This window comes from Silurus aristotelis (assembly GCF_946808225.1).
Source record: "Silurus aristotelis genome assembly, chromosome: 15".
NCBI classification, from domain to species: Eukaryota; Metazoa; Chordata; class Actinopteri; order Siluriformes; family Siluridae; genus Silurus; species Silurus aristotelis.
The window spans coordinates 17,586,903-17,606,252 of record NC_139588.1 but is presented as its reverse complement, the minus strand read 5'-3'; the positions used below and the strand labels follow the sequence as shown (position 1 = coordinate 17,606,252).

Genomic DNA, 19,350 nt, shown 5'->3' with positions numbered 1-19,350 from the left:
CATCCAAACCACTGCAGGCCTCGCTTGCCTCAGTTCAGGTCAGTGTTCATGCTCCACCATAAGAAAGAGTCTGGGCAAAAATAGCATGGCAGAGTTTCAAGACAAAAACCGCTGCTGAGCAAAAAGAACATAAAGGCTTGTCTCAGTTTTGCCAAAAAACATCTTTATAATTCCCAAGACTTTTGGGAAAATACCCTGTGGCCTGACAAGACAAAAGTTAATAGCAGAAGAAAGACTTTGGAGTGACCTAGTCAAAGTCCTGACCTGAATTCTATTGAGATGCTGTGGCATGACCTTAAAAAGGCGGTTCATGCTCGAAAACCCTCTAATGTGACTGAATTACAACAATTCTGCATAGATGAGAGGACCAAAATTCCTCCACAGCGCTGTAACAGACTTATTAGACTGCAACAGACACAAGTTATTGCAAACGCTTGAGTGCAGTTGTTGTTGCTAAGGGTGGTCCAACCAGTTATTAGGTTTAAGGGCAAACACTTTTTCACACAGGGCCATGTAGTTTTGGATTTAGTTTTACCTCAATAATAAAAACCTTTATTTGAAAACTGTTATATTTAAATAATATTTAAATTAGTTTGATGATCTGAAACATTAAAGTGTGCCAAACAGAAATCAGAAATGGGGGAAAACACTTTTTCACATCTATGTATGTATGTATGTATGTATGTGTGTATATATACACACACACATGTGCACAAATAAGGAGAATGTATTTACCTTAAATCTTCTTCTGAATTTAGCCAAATATGCCTATGGAACTGTTGATTTAAAAAAAAAAAAAAAAAAAAAAAATTATATTAGTTAGGCTGATTCAGGATTGTGCATGCATACTTTAAAATAAATATTAAAAAAATATATTAAAATAATTTTTACAGCCGGATTTGTGAATCCTTACAAAGTCTACAGTTGTTCTTACTTATATAAATAAATGATGTGGTTGCAGCAACAAACTATTTATCTTGAGTTCAATATTTGGACTACAGAAAAGTTTGTGCACTCAAATTAAATTTAGTTCATTTAAAATTCTTTCAGAAGATTGTTTACTGAATAGAAAATAATGGATAATTATGACTAACTGATTAACATTACAGAAAAAAAAGATCTGGAAACATGAGTAAACAACTCCAAGTTCTGAATATTCCCGGAGTTCATGCTTAACTCTTCTAAACCTAAAGCTTATTTTCAGAGTTTAAATTGTTGGGCTGAATGAACTCATACTTCTGGATTTTTGGTTCTCACATGGTGTTTGCTTTCCTGGAAAAGACTCTGTTTCCAAACAGAAAATGTACAAAAGCTTTCTAACAACTAATCAAATGTTCAAGAGCTTTCCATCAAAAAAAGAAATATTTGACCAGCATGATGATTCGCTGAGTCAATTATAACTGCTTAAAAAATTCAGTATTTTAATACTTCTGAAAGAAAATCAATTACACTTCCACAAATCAAGTAAATATAATCAGTAACATTTTTGATATTTATTCATGTCTTACAGAAGAATCCATCTTCCATACACACCATTAGACTTGCATCATCTCACCAAAGCTTTAATATTACACATTACCACAGACTCCATTTGCAGGCTTATGCCCATTAGATGCTCACTGCATGGGGAAATCCGTTAAGAATAGGGCTGAAACGATTCCTGAAAAACTCGAGTGATTCAAATACAAATACGTTTAATTTCTTAAGTTTTTCTTTGTCACAGATATTCTTGTATGCAATTTCAGTAATATGTTAATTTTTCTAAAAAAGGAAATCACTTGTTCATTTTAAGAGACGTCTTATTTCCTCTTGTAAATTTAGTATTGCTCTTTATTATTATTAAAAAAGAAGTACTTCTTATCCGATTTCTTGATTAATCAATGGAATAATCGGTAGAAAACTCGATTACTAAAATAATCGTTAGCTACAGCCTTGCACATAAAACTTAATGGTTCTTTACCTAAACACTAAAAATAAAAAACTCTAATGTTGGAAATTATAGATTATAGGAAATTATAATAATAATAGTGTTATATTCAATGTAAAACACATCCAAAATGCGATTTTTAAAATATGAAAGATTTTTTTCTTCTTAAAAATTAAAATGAAGATTTCTTTTCCATTGGATAATTAAATATTGTGAACATTGGAAAAGTGTTTGAACAGTGAAATTGATTCTCTCTGTCTAACTGAGTCTCTTGATGTCTTCAAATATAGACTGAAGACTGATGCCTTTAATAAGATGGGGCACTTTCAATTACACTTTTTAAAAAACATTTTTTATTTTACATGCATTTAAGTTTTTTTTTTAATTATTAATTTTGCTTTAATGATCATGTGTGCTTCGGCTGACCTGGACTACACAATCTATTTAAGATCAAATCCATTAGTGTCTCATCTGTACACATGCTTCAGTAGAAGAGATCAGACATAAGAAAAATTGGACTTTTTTACAATTGGCCAATAATCACAAATTTGCTTTGGGCCAAAGAAATAGTGTAGAGTATTAAATATTCTAAATCTTTATTTGAAATGTTAGATTAAGAATAAATCCTAGATTTAAATTGTGAACAATATTCAGTATTAGCAGGTATGGTCCAGTTGTTATAAATATTCCATACTCCGCAGCAGATGTGTACTCACTATATAACACTTTGTTTATGCCCCAGCAGTTTTAAATTATTGGATCTAATTTGTCTGATAATATTGATTGAATTTTCATATCAGCAGTCCTGATAACAGTACCAGCTGCAAGACACGGGTCACAGGTTTATACATAAGCACTTATTCTGATAAATTTTTTTGTAACACCTGGGTCACATGGGCTTTTAATGAGTCACTAGAGTACACTAGAGACCAATCAAAACTGGATGTTAAAAAGTGTTATTTTAATGTTTGCATAATTCGGGAAGAGAGAAATGAAAGATATGACCGGTGCTGTCATGTTTGGCCATTAAAAATGGTCAGTCAGAACACTACCAGATTTTTCTTTTTATTAGTATAAATTGTATTTATTTATTTATTTATTTATTTATTTATTTATAAACTCCAGCTTTAATGGTCTTATATTTGTTCATATAATAATTTTGTAATGATGGTCATTCTTATAAAATACACTATATGGACAAAAGTATTGGGACACCATTACACAAATGTATGATTTTGTTTTTGGGTGCAGTTGCATAAAGTTTTCCATTAAAGTCAGTTTCATGACTGTATGCTCTACATGGGTTTGAGTGGCCTTCTATAGACCTCAATACAATTAATAAGAATTGGAATGCTGACTGTACCTCAGGCTTCCTCACCCTATCAGTACCGAACTTTACAAACACTCTTGTGGATAAATGAGGACAAACCTCCATAAGCACACTCAAAAAATCTAGTGGAACATCTACCCAGAATAGCAGAGTTTATTTTAACAGCAAATGGGGACTAAATGTGGAATGGGATGCTCTAAAAGAATGTACGAATCTGTTAGTCAGGTGTCCCAAACCTTTGTCCCTGTAGTGTACTTTCATTTCCTAATATATATTACATCAAAATGGTACAAAGAAAAATCTACTTACGGTGAACTGTATGTGCCGCGTGTGACGTTAGGGGTGTTTATGACTAAAAAAGTGAAACATTCTTGATCAGGATATTTACGATACAGTACTGTATACATAAAATAGCATTTTTGGGGTGGCATCCGTTTATCGTAGTTTTTCGTTTATTCGCGGGTGGATTTGCAACTTAACCACCGCGATAAATGGGAGCTTAATGTATTATATTTTGTTAATTTACATGAAAGCAATATTGGTGCCATGCAAACAAATATACATATCGCACTGAAAGGGAAAAATATTACCGTAATTTCCGGACTATAAAGCACCCATATATAAGCCGCACCCACTGAATTTTACAAATATTTTTATTTTTAAAGCGTGGAAAAAAAGTAGTGTCTTATAGTCCGAAAAATACGGTAGTTTGATAAATATGTGTAGAAAATTTGGGTACAGAAACTTTTCTTGTGTACAAATGAAATTCAAATTATATGGACACAAATATGAACATTGCTGCCCTGCATTTGCATCACAATTTCCCTCGACTTTAATATTATAGTCTCATCAGCTTTTTTCCAGTAGTTTAAAAAAGCTACATTTTCGATTATATAATATGTTGCTTTTCTCTTGCTCGCTCGCGCCCTTCTGTGTTGGTGTGTTTATCAGAATGCTGCTCCTGCAAGCCTCTAATCTGGCACATTTTGCTTCTTTGCCCAGCCGATTACATACTCATATGCTCTAACTGCCACACACACACACACACACACACACACACACACACAGACCTTCCTCGGCTCTGATTGTGACATTCCTGTGCAAAATGTTAGCAGCTGGACCCACTAATCTCTGCTTAATATGTTGTAAACCTATGCATATTAATATATATTTTTGAATTTTATTTATGAAGATTTATATTACTTATATATACAGTGAGGAAAATAAGTATTTGAACACCCTGCTATTTTGCAAGTTCTCCCACTTAGAAATCATGGAGGGGTCTGAAATTGTCATCGTAGGTGCATGTCCACTGTGAGAGACATAAAATTAAAAAAATCCAGAAATCACAATGTATGATTTTGTAACTATTTATTTGTATGATACAGCTGCAAATAAGTATTTAAACACCTGAGAAAGTCAATGTTAATATTTGGTACAGTAGTCTTTGTTTGCAATTACAGAGGTCAAACATTTCCTGTAGTTTTTCACCAGGTTTGCACACACTGCAGGAGGGATTTTGGCCAACTCCTCCACACAGATCTGGCCTGTCGCTGAGAAACACGAAGTTTGAGCTCCCTCCAAAGATTCTCTATTGGGTTTAGGTCTGGAGACTGGCTAGGCCAGAACCTTGATATGCTTCTTACAGAGCCACTCCTTGGTTATCCTGGCTGTGTGCTTCGGGTCATTGTCATGTTGGAAGACCCAGCCTCGACCCATCTTCATTGCTCTAACTGAGGGAAGGAGGTTGTTCCCCCAAAATCTCGCAATACATGGCCCCGGTCATCCTCTCCTTAATACAGTGCAGTCGCCCTGTCCCATGTGCAGAAAAACACCCCCAAAGCATGATGTTACCACCCCCATGCTTCACAGTAGGGGTGGTGTTCTTGGGATGGTACTCATCGTTCTTCTTCCTCCAAACACGTTTAGTGGAATTATGACCCAAAAGTTCTATTTTGGTCTCATCTGACCACATGACTTTCTCCCATGACTCCTCTGGATCATCCAAATGGTCATTGGCAAACTTAAGACGTGCCTGGACATGTGCTGGTTTAAGCAGGGGAACCTTCCGTGCCATGCATGATTTCAAACCATGATGTCTTAGTGTATTACCAACAGTAACCTTGGAAACGGTGGTCCCAGCTCTTTTCAGGTCATTGACCAGCTCCTCCCGTGTTGTTCTGGGCTGATTTCTCACCTTCCTTAGGATCTTCGAGACCCCACGAGGTGAGATCTTGCATGGAGCCCCAGTCCGAGGGAGATTGACAGTCATGTTTAGCTTCTTCCATTTTCTAATGATTGCTCCAACAGTGGACCTTTTTTCACCAAGCTGCTTGGCAATTTCCCCGTAGCCCTTTCCAGCCTTGTGGAGGTGTACAATTTTGTCTCTAGTGTCTTTGGACAGCTCTTTGGTCTTGGCCATGTTAGTAGTTGGATTCTTACTGATTGTATGGGTTGGACAGGTGTCTTTATGCAGCTAACGACCTCAAACAGGTGCATCTAATTTAGGATAATAAATGTAGTGGAGGTGGACATTTTAAAGGCAGACTAACAGGTCTTTGAGCGTCAGAATTCTAGCTGATAGACAGGTGTTCAAATACTTATTTGCAGCTGTATCATACAAATAAATAGTTAAAAAATCATATTATGATTTCTGGATTTATTATTTTTTTAGATTGTCTCTCACAGTGGACATGCACCTACGATGACAATTTAAGACCCCTCCATGATTTCTAAGTGGGAGAACTTGCAAAATAGCAGGGTGTTCAAATACTTATTTTCCTCACTGTATATATATCACCCAGTATGGGTCTCCTACATCGTCACCTGAATAGGGTCCTTCGTTTTGTCTCCTGATTTGGGTCCCCTATGTTACCTGATCCAGGTCCCCCTTTACATGTCCTGAGCATTCCAGTCCATTCTGGGTGTCCACACTTTTCACCTTTTAGTCTATTTCATCATCACACAGTCCAGGTCTAAAGCAAATGTGTTTTCCGTGGCGTCACCTGATCCATGTCCTTCAATTGTCACTGATGGTTACTGTTCTTTGTGGCTAGTTCATAATGTCTTAACATTATATTGGTTCCTCCCTTGATTGGAGCACTCTGCATTTTCTCTTCATCACACATCTTACATTGACTACTGTCACCAGATCTATGTTTCACCATGTGAAAAAATAAGACTGGAAAGTTCCTTTATTTGCTCATGTATAATCTTTGCAAATCTTATATTTTTTTTTAATCATTGAAAAAAAAAACACAAAATAAACAACCAGGTGTGCAGCTGTGTTTTCCTTGCATGTACAGGACTTTCAGCATTGTGGACTTGAGATATTGAAGCGCGCACTCACCTCACAATTAAATTATTTTTCCTCAAAACAAACAAGCTGTCCCTATATACCTCTTGTGAATTTCAGTGTACGCCGTCAAAAACAAAAATTAGCGGGCTGTTAATTGACCAGCTGTTTGCATAATACTTGCACTGCAAATGATCTTGGAAATTGAAGCTTAAAGAAGGGCATGTTTCTGTTTTTAAAGTGCTTGGGGTTTGCTTCCTACGTATTCATTCCATCAGCTACATCAGTTAGCTGAAGTAACATTTTTCCTTTGTGGTCTTGGTTATAGATATGTTTAGCATTTATTTACCAAATTATCATGATGTATTTTTAATGGTCACAATGGTGTCCTCACAAACCGATGCCCATTTAGAGACACATGCCCAATTATCGACACTGATTACCTGAATCGTGGATGCCATCCCCAGAAGAAGCATAAATGTCTCTCTAGTGTACAGACAATAGCACGAGGAACTATATTAAGCACAGATTTGCATTTTGGCATCTGTTCAGTGAATCTCCCTCTCTGCAGTACTGGCTGTGGTTGTTTCACATGCTTTGTATTCAGTCCAGTAGATGTGGAAGCAGAAGAAAGGATAGTGACAGACAGATTCTTTTGGACCAAGTTAGAAGAAAGTAACATAAACAGTTTGTTACATAGATGAACACCGTAATCAAATCCTAGGAAAATGAGTGTAAAATGTGAAGTGTGCAGAGACTCTTAGGCTCGTGATTTGGGATTGTAATTCTTATATAGGGAAAGGCAATTTTGCCGGTTCGGAAAGTGAGTCTAAATTATCCAGGATGTTCACAAAATCCCACAATTCAAACTACTCTGGCTCGTTCTAAATGGCTGTGATTCACCAAATCATCTCGGACTTGAGGAGACGATTAGATTGGTTTGATTTAATTTCAAGTCTTGACTGTTACAAGCTGTGTGAGCTCCAGTTTAGGACATTGGATTCCCTGTCATTTGTAAATCATGTACTATGCAGAATTGTGGTAAAATATATACATTTTTTTTATGTCCTTGTTTAAAATAATTTTCAAGTCATTTGATATGTTTGGCTTACGTAGTACTGTGAGAAATCAAACAAAATGTAATTGTTAATGTTTTACATAGAAACCACCCAGTAAAGCGTAAACACAAAATTGAAAGAACATGCTGAGGTTACACTAGTAGCCGGTAAGAAGAACTTCAGTCAGCAAAGCAAAAACCCAAGTTGTTAACAGAGCAAGTGTAACTCAGAATATGATGCTACCACCAGCTTGTCTATGCCATGTCAGCACAGTATGCTAAGAAGGTAAAATCTTATTTGATACCGAGACACTTTAGATTATTTTATTTGACAATACTTTTGCAAGTTTTTACTTGGTCCCCCTTTTGCTGCCATCGAGCATTAACAGCATTAAATTCAGCAGTTTGAGCTACAGGAGACAGTCTGTTGGATCGGACCACATTGACCAATTTTCGCTCCCTACATGCATCAAAAGGCCTCGGCCCCCCAAGACCCTGTCGCTTTGTAGATACTGTACATACAGCGGTTGGCTGCCAAATCAGTAAAATGTAAATACAAAATGATGGCTTGCAGAATTTTTTTTTCATTTTTCATTAACATTGCTCCTCCTTTTGTCGTTATTTTAGCATTGTACAACCCTACATCTACAGTTCCAATATTTTTGTGATCAAACATTATATCCTCTGGATAAATGTATTTATTTATTTTTTCCCAGGCAAAATAAATAGACTACCATCTGATATATTCACTGTAATAAATGCACTACATCCCTTTTGAAGCAGCTGCGTTGTTCGATCTATGAACATAACCTTGTGATAGTTTTAACCACTGCAGAACATTTTTCAGAAAGGGATTAATACATTGACCTTTTGGACCTCTTGCAGTCTTTCATTTGATAAAATGTTTTTTCATTGATTGAATTTCTGTGATTTTTAATCATTAAACACTAAAAATAAATTAATTTGTTCAAACTTATATGGCTAATGATGTTATTAATGTCAAATTGTAAAGAATATTTAACATTCCACAAGTTCTAATATTTGACTCTTCCTGGTAATTTCACTTCTCTTTGACATGTAATTCTCAAGTCAATACATTTAATATTTTTAAGAATGTAACGCAATTTCAGTCAAGTTGCCAGTAAATTGAAACATAAGTAACCATTCTACTGCATTATAATAAGTCTGGTGTCTCATCTGCTGCTATTCCACCTCACTACTACTCTTTCTGGGAACAGCTTTGGACTCCAACCATCCTGAGTAGGATAACAGAACATTTACTAAAGGATAAATGAGTGAATGAGGAGTCTAGTAGCGTGTATCTAGCTTTACCACCTGTCTCCTGAGGCACTGATGTGTTGGGATAGCAGCGGTAAACCACAGTGCTGGTGTGTCTGAGTATGAAGTATGATGTTGGCTGGAATGGTGTGGAGAGTCACCTTGACCTGCTGGAGACATTCATCTATATGCTGCTATTTTTGGAGCTGACGTCTGCGATGTCGTCCCCCCCCTATTGTTTCCATCTTACGTGAAATAACTGTGGAGGTCAGTTTAGCAATAATCTTTTTATGAGCACAATTTGAAAACAAGCCAATGATGCATCAGCTCTGAACATTTTTGGAAATATCTTCTTTTTTTTTTTTACAAAAATGACCTTTTGTCTTTCCTTCCACCCATACCTGTCTGTCCATGTTGTCACTATGTGTCAGTATCTGTCAGAAAGTGATTTACATTTGCTATTATTTTTTTCGGATTTATATGGCGTTATTATTGTAACTAGCATATATTTTTTAAAGATTTTAAAATGGATTCAAACAAGGTCAATTTCACGAAAAGGTCAAATTTCTGAAATTGTGTTCAATAATTTTCTTCCTTTTTGAAATATTTTTCAAGGTTATTTTAAGGATACAAATGTAACAAGGAGGAATAGAGTTGTTGGTGGCAGCGGCATCCACTTGCATTGCACCAAAGAAAAAAAAAAGGGATAAGGTCTATTTTTTTTTGTCATTCTGATAAACTACCAAACACTAACCGTGGTCCTCTTTGAACCTGCAGTATTCATACTGTGTTAAGTCATCTCTAATAACAAGATGTTATCAAGGTACCATGACAGACTGAAGTCTTTGCCATTGCATTATATTGAGTTATTGTCTTGTTCCTTTACCACTCATGGGTGAAAAGGACACAAATGTGTAATTTTTTCCAGATGAGGTCCATAGAACTTTAAGAACCTAGCTGTAGAAGATACATGTAATGTACTCGTTCAGCTGTATTTTGTATTCTGATCACAGAGGAGTGTAAGGGACTTTGCTCGTGTTTGACCTTTTCGAAGGAGCTGCAATATCCAGTCATGCTGAACAGTAGGAGCAGACTGCTATAAACCGCACGGCAGTCTTTCTCTCTGTCTTTCTCACAACGCTGCGCATGTGTGTGGGGCCACAGTTAAAACCCAGATGTGTAAAATACGCATTTAAAAAGCCAGTATGATTTATATCCGATTCAGTGGAATTCCACTTTCACGAGAATGACTCGCAGATAGAGAGGTAAAAACAAGGAAACCTTGTAATTTGGAAATAACCTTTTATTCTGCAATAAGCACATTTGTAAAAAGTATAATGAAAGCACGAAGTATTTAATCTTTACAACTCTAATGATTTAGTAAAGGTAAATCATAATGTATTTGATAAGTATGAGTTCACAGTGAAGGCTTAGATTAAAGCAATAATCTACAGGATGGCTCACTGTTACTGTAATGCATGACCTTGAGTAGCTTACTGCTTTAGAAAAGCGCAATAATATAGAATAAAAGTGCCTAAATGAAATGTATTATTAAAAATATACTAAACCATTCTTCTGCCACACATTGTATCTGATTTTTGCTGTATAGATCACATTTTCCCACCCACCCTCAGGTTCTCCCTTAATTCCTAATTTGGAACACATCCATTTCCTTAGCCAGCTGTCCTGTATTATATAGCAGCTACCATATAGGAAATGTGGCTTCCAAAAAAACTTGATGTCTTATGCATAGTTGCAAGTCCACAGACACTTGGCGTGTGTCACTGTGATTGGTTAGAAAGGATAGCTGTCTATTCTGTCAGAGAGCTCAGCTAGTTTTGCTCACTAGACTACATTGTGGTTTCAACAGGATTCGGTTTCTAGGTTGAATCTTTTTTTGGTGGCTACTCAGGAGCCAGGCGTTTACAATCTTTAAACTTTGGTTCTATTCCTTAGTTGGCAAAGTTGGTGTTTTTGGTAACAGAATGTAATCATTGTGATGTGCCAAAATAATATATCAATGGTATACTTCTTTGTGTGTTGCAGCCGTACATGAGTTTCCTGATGACCTTTTTACCAACGCTGAGCGCAAAAGTGGAGCAGTGCTTCTGCATATCCTAGCGGTGAGGAAGAACTACTTTTCTTTCTGTTACATCTTTGCTGTTAATGGATCTCTCTCTCTCTCTCTCTCTCTCTCTCTCGCTCTCTCTCTCTCTCTCTCTCTCTCTGTGTGTGTGTGTGCTCCTGTCTTCACCATCCCGTCACCATTCACCTCTCTATATCTCAACACTGTCATTACTTTCGTCTTCCTGTCTCTTTCATCTCCATCTGCCTCTCTATCTCTACCTTCATCTTTCCTCTATCATCTCTGTATATACCTCCACTTGTATCTATATTTCCTTCTTTCATTTAGGTCTGTCTCCTTTTGTCCTATATCTCTATCGATCTACTATTTACCTTTACTTCCTTCTTTATCTTAATTTCTATATACACTTCCACATCCATCCCTTCATCACTGTCTTTTGTTTCTTACCCTTACCACTCACTTTATTTCTATTTTTAGTCTCTACCACTATCTCTCTCCTTTTACCTCGCTTCATCTGTCCATCTTCACTTCTGTCGCTATCCATTCTCTCTCTACATCCACCTCTACTTCTGTCTCACCCTATTTATTGGTCTCATCTTTCATTTTTCTACATACTCCCATAACTGTATTTCCTTTTTTCATTTCTCTCTCAGCCTCTACCTGATCTGTCTTCGTTTTTCTTTGTTTTTCTTTTAGCATTTATGTATATCCATCTCACTTCATCGGCCTCCACGACTTTACATCCCTCCAATTAATCCAACCTCCATCTCTCTCTCTCTTTATCTAACTTCCACTTTACTTCTGTCTTTTTCATCAGCTCATTTCATCTCCACCTATCTCCACCTTTAGCTTCGTCTCTCTCCCATTATCCCAATATCTCTCCATCTCTTTATCTTAATCAAGCTCCCCACTTCCATCTTATCTATTATATTCAGCTGCCAACTCATATCTACCTCCATCTTTCTCTCTCTCTTTATTCCATCTATCTCCCCAAATTACTCGGTGCATCTTCAGAACTCTTCTCATATACCCCAGTCATACAATATTTACTGCACCACCACTACCTTAGTTGCTTTCTGTTTTATCTCAGTGTCTTCCCACCTCTTACATTATCTGTGTCTTTACCACCATTCATCTCTTAACGTCTCTCAATGTTGATCTGTTTCTTTCATCCTAACCTCATTTAATTATATCCCTCTCCACCTCAGCGTCTTTTATTTCCACATGGAAGCCCCTTTGTCCATAATGTCTGTGCTAGTCTTCATATTTTCATCTCTCCTCAGTCATCTTTTCTGTAAATCTCTTTTTATTCAGATTTTTTATCTCAATCCATTGCCATCTCGGTGTCTGTAAATCCATGCTCTAATAAAGTACATCATTTGCACATGACTTATAACGCCAGCAAAAAAAAAGTCACCGATTCAAGTAATATTCAATAGGCTGTAAAAAATAGAAATGTTTTAATCAGAGAAATTAATTGAGCATTTGTAATAAAATGTGTGCTGCACTGATAATCTGCCACTATACTAACAATCAGCAGCAGTTCAAATCTGCTTCTTGTTATGTAACACTATAGGATGGCGTAATAGCTTTCCTGTATGTGCTTTTCTCATCCATGGCTCCGAGCTGCTGCTCAGTGCCGTCTCGCCCCCCAATGGCTGATCTCGTTTCCTGCTTCAGCTGCTGCAGCAATACAAAAAGGCAAAGCCATAATTTATTCGCGTCATCTTATTGATGATTCAGTTCAGTCAAGGAGAGCTGTGTATGATTCAATCAATGGTGGTAACAAGGGGAGTTTTATTGACCTGGGTTTAATTTATAGCCGCCATCTTTCAAACGCCAACTCTGGGCCCTAAACATTTGCATTCATTAACTCTACTGAGGGGTTTATAAATCATTTCATTGCTCTGTATGTACGATTATAAAGTATCAAATGTGTAATCATAAGAGTATTGTAAACATTTATATAATAATCAATAATATCATTAAAATCACCTGCCATATATGAAGACTTTTGGAGGTGTGCTGTGGTATGTGACGACTTCCATTAGGCAATAATGTTAGCATGAAGCAACACTGTTAAGGTAGGTGGTATGGGTCAAAGTTCAAAACATCCATATCAATTTGAAGTTTCCCAGAAGACCTTTGCCCAGAGCTTCACTCTGCCTCCACTCTTGCCTTCTTCCTGTGGTGCATCCTGGTACATTTTTATCCACAGGTAAGTGAGGCACATACACCTGGTGGCCCACATGATGCAAAAAAAAAAAAACATGATTCTTCAGAATGTCCAGTCAGAGGTGAACAGAGGTCAGCATTGACATTCTGAGTGGTCTGCAGCTACAAATCCCCATACACAGCAAGCTGTGAGGCACTGTGTGGTCTACAATTGTGCTACAATTTCTCTTCTGTGAAATTGGACCAGCTATCTTTCACTTTGAATGCGCACCAGTGACCCTTGGGAGCCCATGACCCTATAGACACCCCACAAAGTCTATCATTTTAGAAATGCTCTGATGCATTGGTCTAGCCATCACATTTTGGTCAAGAAGTTACCGATATTTCCTGCTGCCATGACCGCTTACAACTATGAGAACGTGCTGCCCAGTAAATATAATCCCTTGACAGGCGATATTGTAGTAAGGTAATCACGTTATTTGCTTCAACTGTCAGTGGATTTATGGCTAATCTGTGTATGTTTGAGGAAATAAAGCATAGATAAAATGGTAGACCTAGTAAAATCTTCTGTGTGCTTTCGCAGGCTCTGTATATGTTCCTGGCTTTGGCGATAGTGTGTGACGACTACTTTGTGACCTCTCTGGAGAAGATATGCGAGGTAAGAGCTTAGCCTAGCTTAGCCTCTATCCCGAAACATAGCCTCTTACTTCAGTTTTTAAAGAAATACTAACAGGCTCAGAGTCGGTAATGTGTAGGTTTGTGTGCACAGTTTCAATGTTTGTGGATTGTGGATCATGTCTTGGTGTATATGTAGATTGTGCTCTGTTTGTAGGTTGTAAATTGTATTTGTTGTGTACTGTGTGCGTTGTAAACTGTGGCTTTGTGGGTGGGATTTTGGGTGTGTTGTGCAGAAGTTGGATCTTAGTGAGGATGTCGCAGGAGCCACCTTCATGGCTGCAGGAAGCTCGGCTCCTGAACTTTTCGCATCCGTTATAGGTAAGAACAAACACAAGCCTAGTTTTGGACTGTGTGAGTGTCAAGAATCTGCTACAACAGCTTAGGACCACAGTTTGCATCTTATCACCCATCACTGCACACCTTAACTGTGATGCAACTGTAATTAATGGACATTCGATGTCACCCAGATGAGGATGGGGTTCCATTTGGAGTCTGGTTCCTCTCAAGGTTTCTTCCTCATACCATCACAGGGAGTTTTTCCTTTTCACAGTCACCACTGGTTTGTTCATTAGGGACAAACTTACAATTATGAGGAACAAACCTATGCATTGTTTTATAACTGCTTTATCTCTGTAAAGTTGCTTTGAGACAATGTCCATTATTAAAGGCACTATACAAATAAAAATGTATTGAATTGTTATACTAAAGAGGATCTAATTCTTTTATTTGTGCAATATGTGGTGGTGATGTAATGATGATTATTTTCTTGAGGACCACTTTGTGGATAAATTTTACAGATTTAATCCTTAATTTAGAAATCGATTTTTAGATCTTATATGTAATCATCTTCTGCAGGTGTGTTCATTACTCATGGTGATGTCGGAGTAGGGACCATTGTAGGCTCTGCTGTCTTCAATGTCCTCTGCATTATTGGAGTGTGTGGGATTTTTGCTGGACAGGTACGAGTGTGTGTGTGCGTGTGCATGTGTGTGTGCGTGTGTAATGCATTGGCATCTTTTATGCAAATAATGAAGAGAAATGTCTTTATTCATTTCTACATTAATTGATTATGCCTAATTGTTTTCATTGTTTCTCGACTTTGATTCAGTGAATTATCTTACATGAATAATGTAGCTTTGTCCCTAAGAACTGCTGCTTTAATCATAAAAAACGTTTACCACAATACTCATCTCGGACACTGCTCATACTAAACATAATTTCAATACCTAGTACTGTTTACTCTATTACACTTGTATTGTGTATAATGTACATTATGATGTACTATCCAATATCACCCAGAAGGCTTCCCTTTTAAGCCCGGTTCCTCTCAATCGTCAGATTTCATCCCAATGTCTCAGGCAGCTTTTCCTTGCCACAGTTACTTTCAGCATGCTCATTAGGAATCTAAATCTACAATGTTTAAAAAAAACAACTATGAAACCAAATTTTTTTTATTAAATTAGCTTGAAGAGGCAAACCAGCAGTGACAAAAGTGTTTTCTATTTTAATCTAATACATATATCCCCTCAGCTGCACAGCTCTGTGTCTAGGTAGGATTATGCTTTGTTTACTGCATTACAAGGTACATTTGATAGTTAGTATACGCATTATGCGGTACTTTTACTGATGCTATAATCACCAGTCACAAAACCCGAACTGAAATTGTCCATAATTGCCATCACAATGCGATAAGTTTACTGTAAAATTGCAGCATTCGGATTAAGTGAAGGCTGTAGCTTGAGGCAGAGTGGTGTCTGTTGTGTGAGGTGGAACTTCATGGTTTGTTCATGGTCCACATTGCTGCAGAGGAAGACTTTTTGGGAAGTACATTGAACTTCCTGTGTGAGCTGCAGTCTTTGCAGTAAATCAGCACAGAAAGAAGGAAAACAGACAGATTTCTGTGTTTTTTTACAACTGCAGTGTCAGACTTCAGACTTAGGAAGCTTTTAAATATTAAGTGTTGTACTAACCAGATTGTTATTTTTGTGGTATTCTTATAGTTGAAATCCAATAGAAACAATGTATTTGTAAAGTCAGGATGAATTGTGGATATTCAGGAAACAAAACCGGTGGAACACAACCGGAGCACACCAGTAGGGGGCACTGAAGAGCTTTTTTAGAAGTATTACAAGTTTTGCATAAAAAAAAAAAAGCAATACTGGTATCAAGTCAAAACAGGTTTTGTTATATTAAGATCTTCAGATGTCCCAGGCATGTGTTTTAGCTCCTTGGCAAGCCAGTTTGGATTGAATTTTATCATAGAGAAAGTTTTGACTGCTCAGGTTGAATCACAATCTGTCTGAAGAGAAGGATTTTGGACCAACTGCAATCCTCTTCCTTGTCCATTCAGGAGACTAAGCATTTATTTTTCTGTGATCTGCGGCACCTGCTTACACTGCATTCATTTAATTTAACCTATTAAGTACATTAAGGCAGTGGTTTGATGTGCAATACCTGCGCTTGTCCTATAATTCTAAACACATACTTTCTTTTGTGTTTATAAATTTATTATACACGCTTGCATGTTTACTTTTTCTTGATCATATAAATCTTCTTCTCTAAGTGCAGGTGGTTTTTTTGTGCATGTGTGCATATGTCAGGTGGTGCTATTGACATGGTGGGCTGTGTTTCGGGACTCTCTCTACTACATCCTTTCTGTTGTGGCACTGATTGCAGTAAGTCCTGCTGTAAACATAAATAGACAAATAAAGACTTTGTGTGTACAATAATATCTCAGTAAACACACGCACTCACTTATTTAATCCAGCACATACTATCATTTGAATGCATAACATTGCCGTATTATTCTGACCTTGTATTTATTGCTCTCTGATTCTATAATCCTCTTTTCTGCCTTTTTTTTATTTTATTTAGTTTATCTATGATGAGAAGATTGTATGGTGAGTGTGTTAGTCCTGTTTGTGTAACATCATGAATAATAAACTGACTTTAACACACTGTTTTCCCTTTTCCAGGTGGGAGAGCTTGGTGTTGGTGCTCATGTATGCAGGTTATATTCTGATCATGAAGTGAGTACTTTATACATTTTCTCCTTTTTTTTATTTTTTATTCTTTGGCAATTCCCATCCATCTAGCAAATGGCAACTGGGTCCAGTGTGGGTTTGCATCTTTAGACATTTTTGTTTTCTTTTAGACATTTGGTTGGGATAGAAAATGCTAACTAGTTTTTTTTTTTTTTCCTGTCAGATGAATAGGCGTAATAAAATATATAGATGGATGGATGGATAGATGTGTGTATGGATGGATAGATAGATGTGTGGATGGATAGATGTGTGGATGGATGGATGGATAAATGTGTGGATGGATAGATAGATGTGTGTATAGATAGATAAATAGGTGTGTGTGTGTGTGTGTGTGTGTACACACAATATAAAATAATGTGTGTATTTAATAGCATTTTGCACTGGTCTTCCTAAATCGACACACACACACTCATCGAGGTAGTTTTGTCAGTTGTGCTATATATCAGTCAGTGTTGCTGTTATGGATTCTAACACTCTATGACTTATTTATAAAAACTGGTCATAAAGGACACAGAGCTAAAAACAAACATCTGACCACCTTAAAATTAAATTAGCTTCTACCATTGCCCAAGCATCAGACTCCAGAATGAGGGGTGGCTCAAGGTTTACAGACAGAAATGTGCATTAGAAGAGATATTGAGTTATTGAATGAAGCAGGGTCGTTTGGGACGAGTGCATGATTTAGTCGGCTGTAAGCTTAATAGCATCCTATGAAAAACATGTATTGGGTAGTGAACTGGATACTATTTGAAACGATATTTAAATGTTCATGTGGCTCATCATTTGAATATTTCGAATGCAATAACAAACTAGGATTTAGAGAGTGTGTCTTTTTTGTTTTTCACTTTAAAACTCGGTGGAAAAAGAGAGAGACGCGTAGCAACGGACACATCGTTCTTCAACGTTTTTTTTTTAAAAATTGCCTTGAATGAAGCGCAGTGCTGACCGATTTGAGAAATTGCTGGGCAGCCACGCTCGAATGTGTTGGCAGTGATGAATGTATATTCAACAAATATTGAATAAATAGATAAATCCATGACTGGGTGTATGTTTTCTTTCCAACACTTTTTTCTTGTTTTTTTTTTTTTTTTTTCTCCTTTTAGATTTAACTCTACAATGCAGATGTTTTTCAGTGGAAAAGGCAACAGGAATGTTGCTAATGGGAACGCGGTGGGCGGAAACGAGTTGGAAGACGGTAATGATACTTGCTCTCGTGTCTCACATGACACTTCATTTCCTTTGCTGGGTTCAGGTAAAGCTAAACAGACAGGCTGATTATCACTCATAATTTGAGTGGCATGTTGGCATGTAGGCGTGTCTATTGTTTAATTCCATAGATATTTTTAAGGATGCTGATATAGGAATCAATCAGATTTCATTTCAATTGGGTAAAAGATTCAAATTAAAATTTGCCATCATGATGAGACAGAACTCATTAAAAAAAAACAGTTAATTATGATTATACATTTTACATCACAGACAAAAGTTTGTGGACACCTGACCATAAGATGTGCTTCTTTTTTAACATCCCATTCCACATTTAATCCGCATTTGCTGTTATAATAACCTCCACTCTTCTAAAAAGATGTTCCACTACATTTTGGAGTGTGTTTATAGAGATTTTACTAAAAATTTTACTACCTTTTATCATTCAAATTCATCCCAAAAGTGTTCACTAGGGTTGAAGTCAGAGCTCTATGGCAGGACACTCAAGATCTTTCACTCTAAACCATATAAACCATATCTTGATGGAGCTGGTATTGTGCACAGTGATTCTTTTCAGGTTTTTTCAGGCTCGTGATTGGCATTATATTCATAAATATTTTATGTTGAATAAAAAAAATCGATTTACATAAAACAATTAATCATAAATTATTATCTTTGTGTTTCATTTTGCAGTAAACCAGAAGTGTATGTCTCTTTGCTTTCGGGACTCAGTATCGAGTTTGAACATGGTTTTTGTCTTTGTCCGTGTACATGTATGCTTTTTCTGTAATCTGATGAAAAGGTAATCCCTCATGTCCTCTTTACATCACCATCTTCCCTCCAACTCTTTTCTTACCCTGTGTGAATCCCGAGGCAGATTTTCTTTTGTGGAATTTGGCTTTTTAACACTATCGGCTTTACTCCAGCCCACTAGCCTGTCTGTTTAGCCGTACTAAACCCACTTCTGCTTCTGCTTGGCCATTGTTTTTTGTCCAGTTATGGAATTGCTATCTCTGATTCTGTCTGTTTAGTTTAAATGCTTTCTTTTGTTCCTTCATATAAATCATAAATGTAACTCTAGTTGCGTGCTGTATGGCACAGTTCCTTTGTTTGCAGAAAATTTTATTGTAATCTAGTTGCTTATTAAAAGCTTTTCGTTTTCTTGCACATCGTCTTATGCATTTCTGTAGCACCATGCACAGTTAAAAAAATTAAAACAATTAAAGCTATGATCACTAAAAACATTTTTTTTTACTAAATTCTTTGAGCTATAT

The 19,350-nt window shown here is 36.7% G+C and overlaps 1 protein-coding gene across 1 annotated transcript in view; it reads left to right on the top strand.

The window, feature by feature from the left end:
* The window catches only part of slc24a4b (solute carrier family 24 member 4b), a 39,774-nt gene that overhangs the window by 12,538 nt on the left and 7,886 nt on the right, over positions 1-19,350 (top strand). Inside the window, exons 3-10 of the mRNA XM_083562293.1 lie at positions 10,934-11,010; positions 13,732-13,806; positions 14,060-14,144; positions 14,682-14,785; positions 16,427-16,501; positions 16,701-16,726; positions 16,802-16,855; positions 17,974-18,065. Of these exons, the coding sequence (XP_083418419.1) occupies positions 10,934-11,010; positions 13,732-13,806; positions 14,060-14,144; positions 14,682-14,785; positions 16,427-16,501; positions 16,701-16,726; positions 16,802-16,855; positions 17,974-18,065 (588 nt within the window). The remainder of the gene's footprint in view (positions 1-10,933; positions 11,011-13,731; positions 13,807-14,059; positions 14,145-14,681; positions 14,786-16,426; positions 16,502-16,700; positions 16,727-16,801; positions 16,856-17,973; positions 18,066-19,350) is intronic.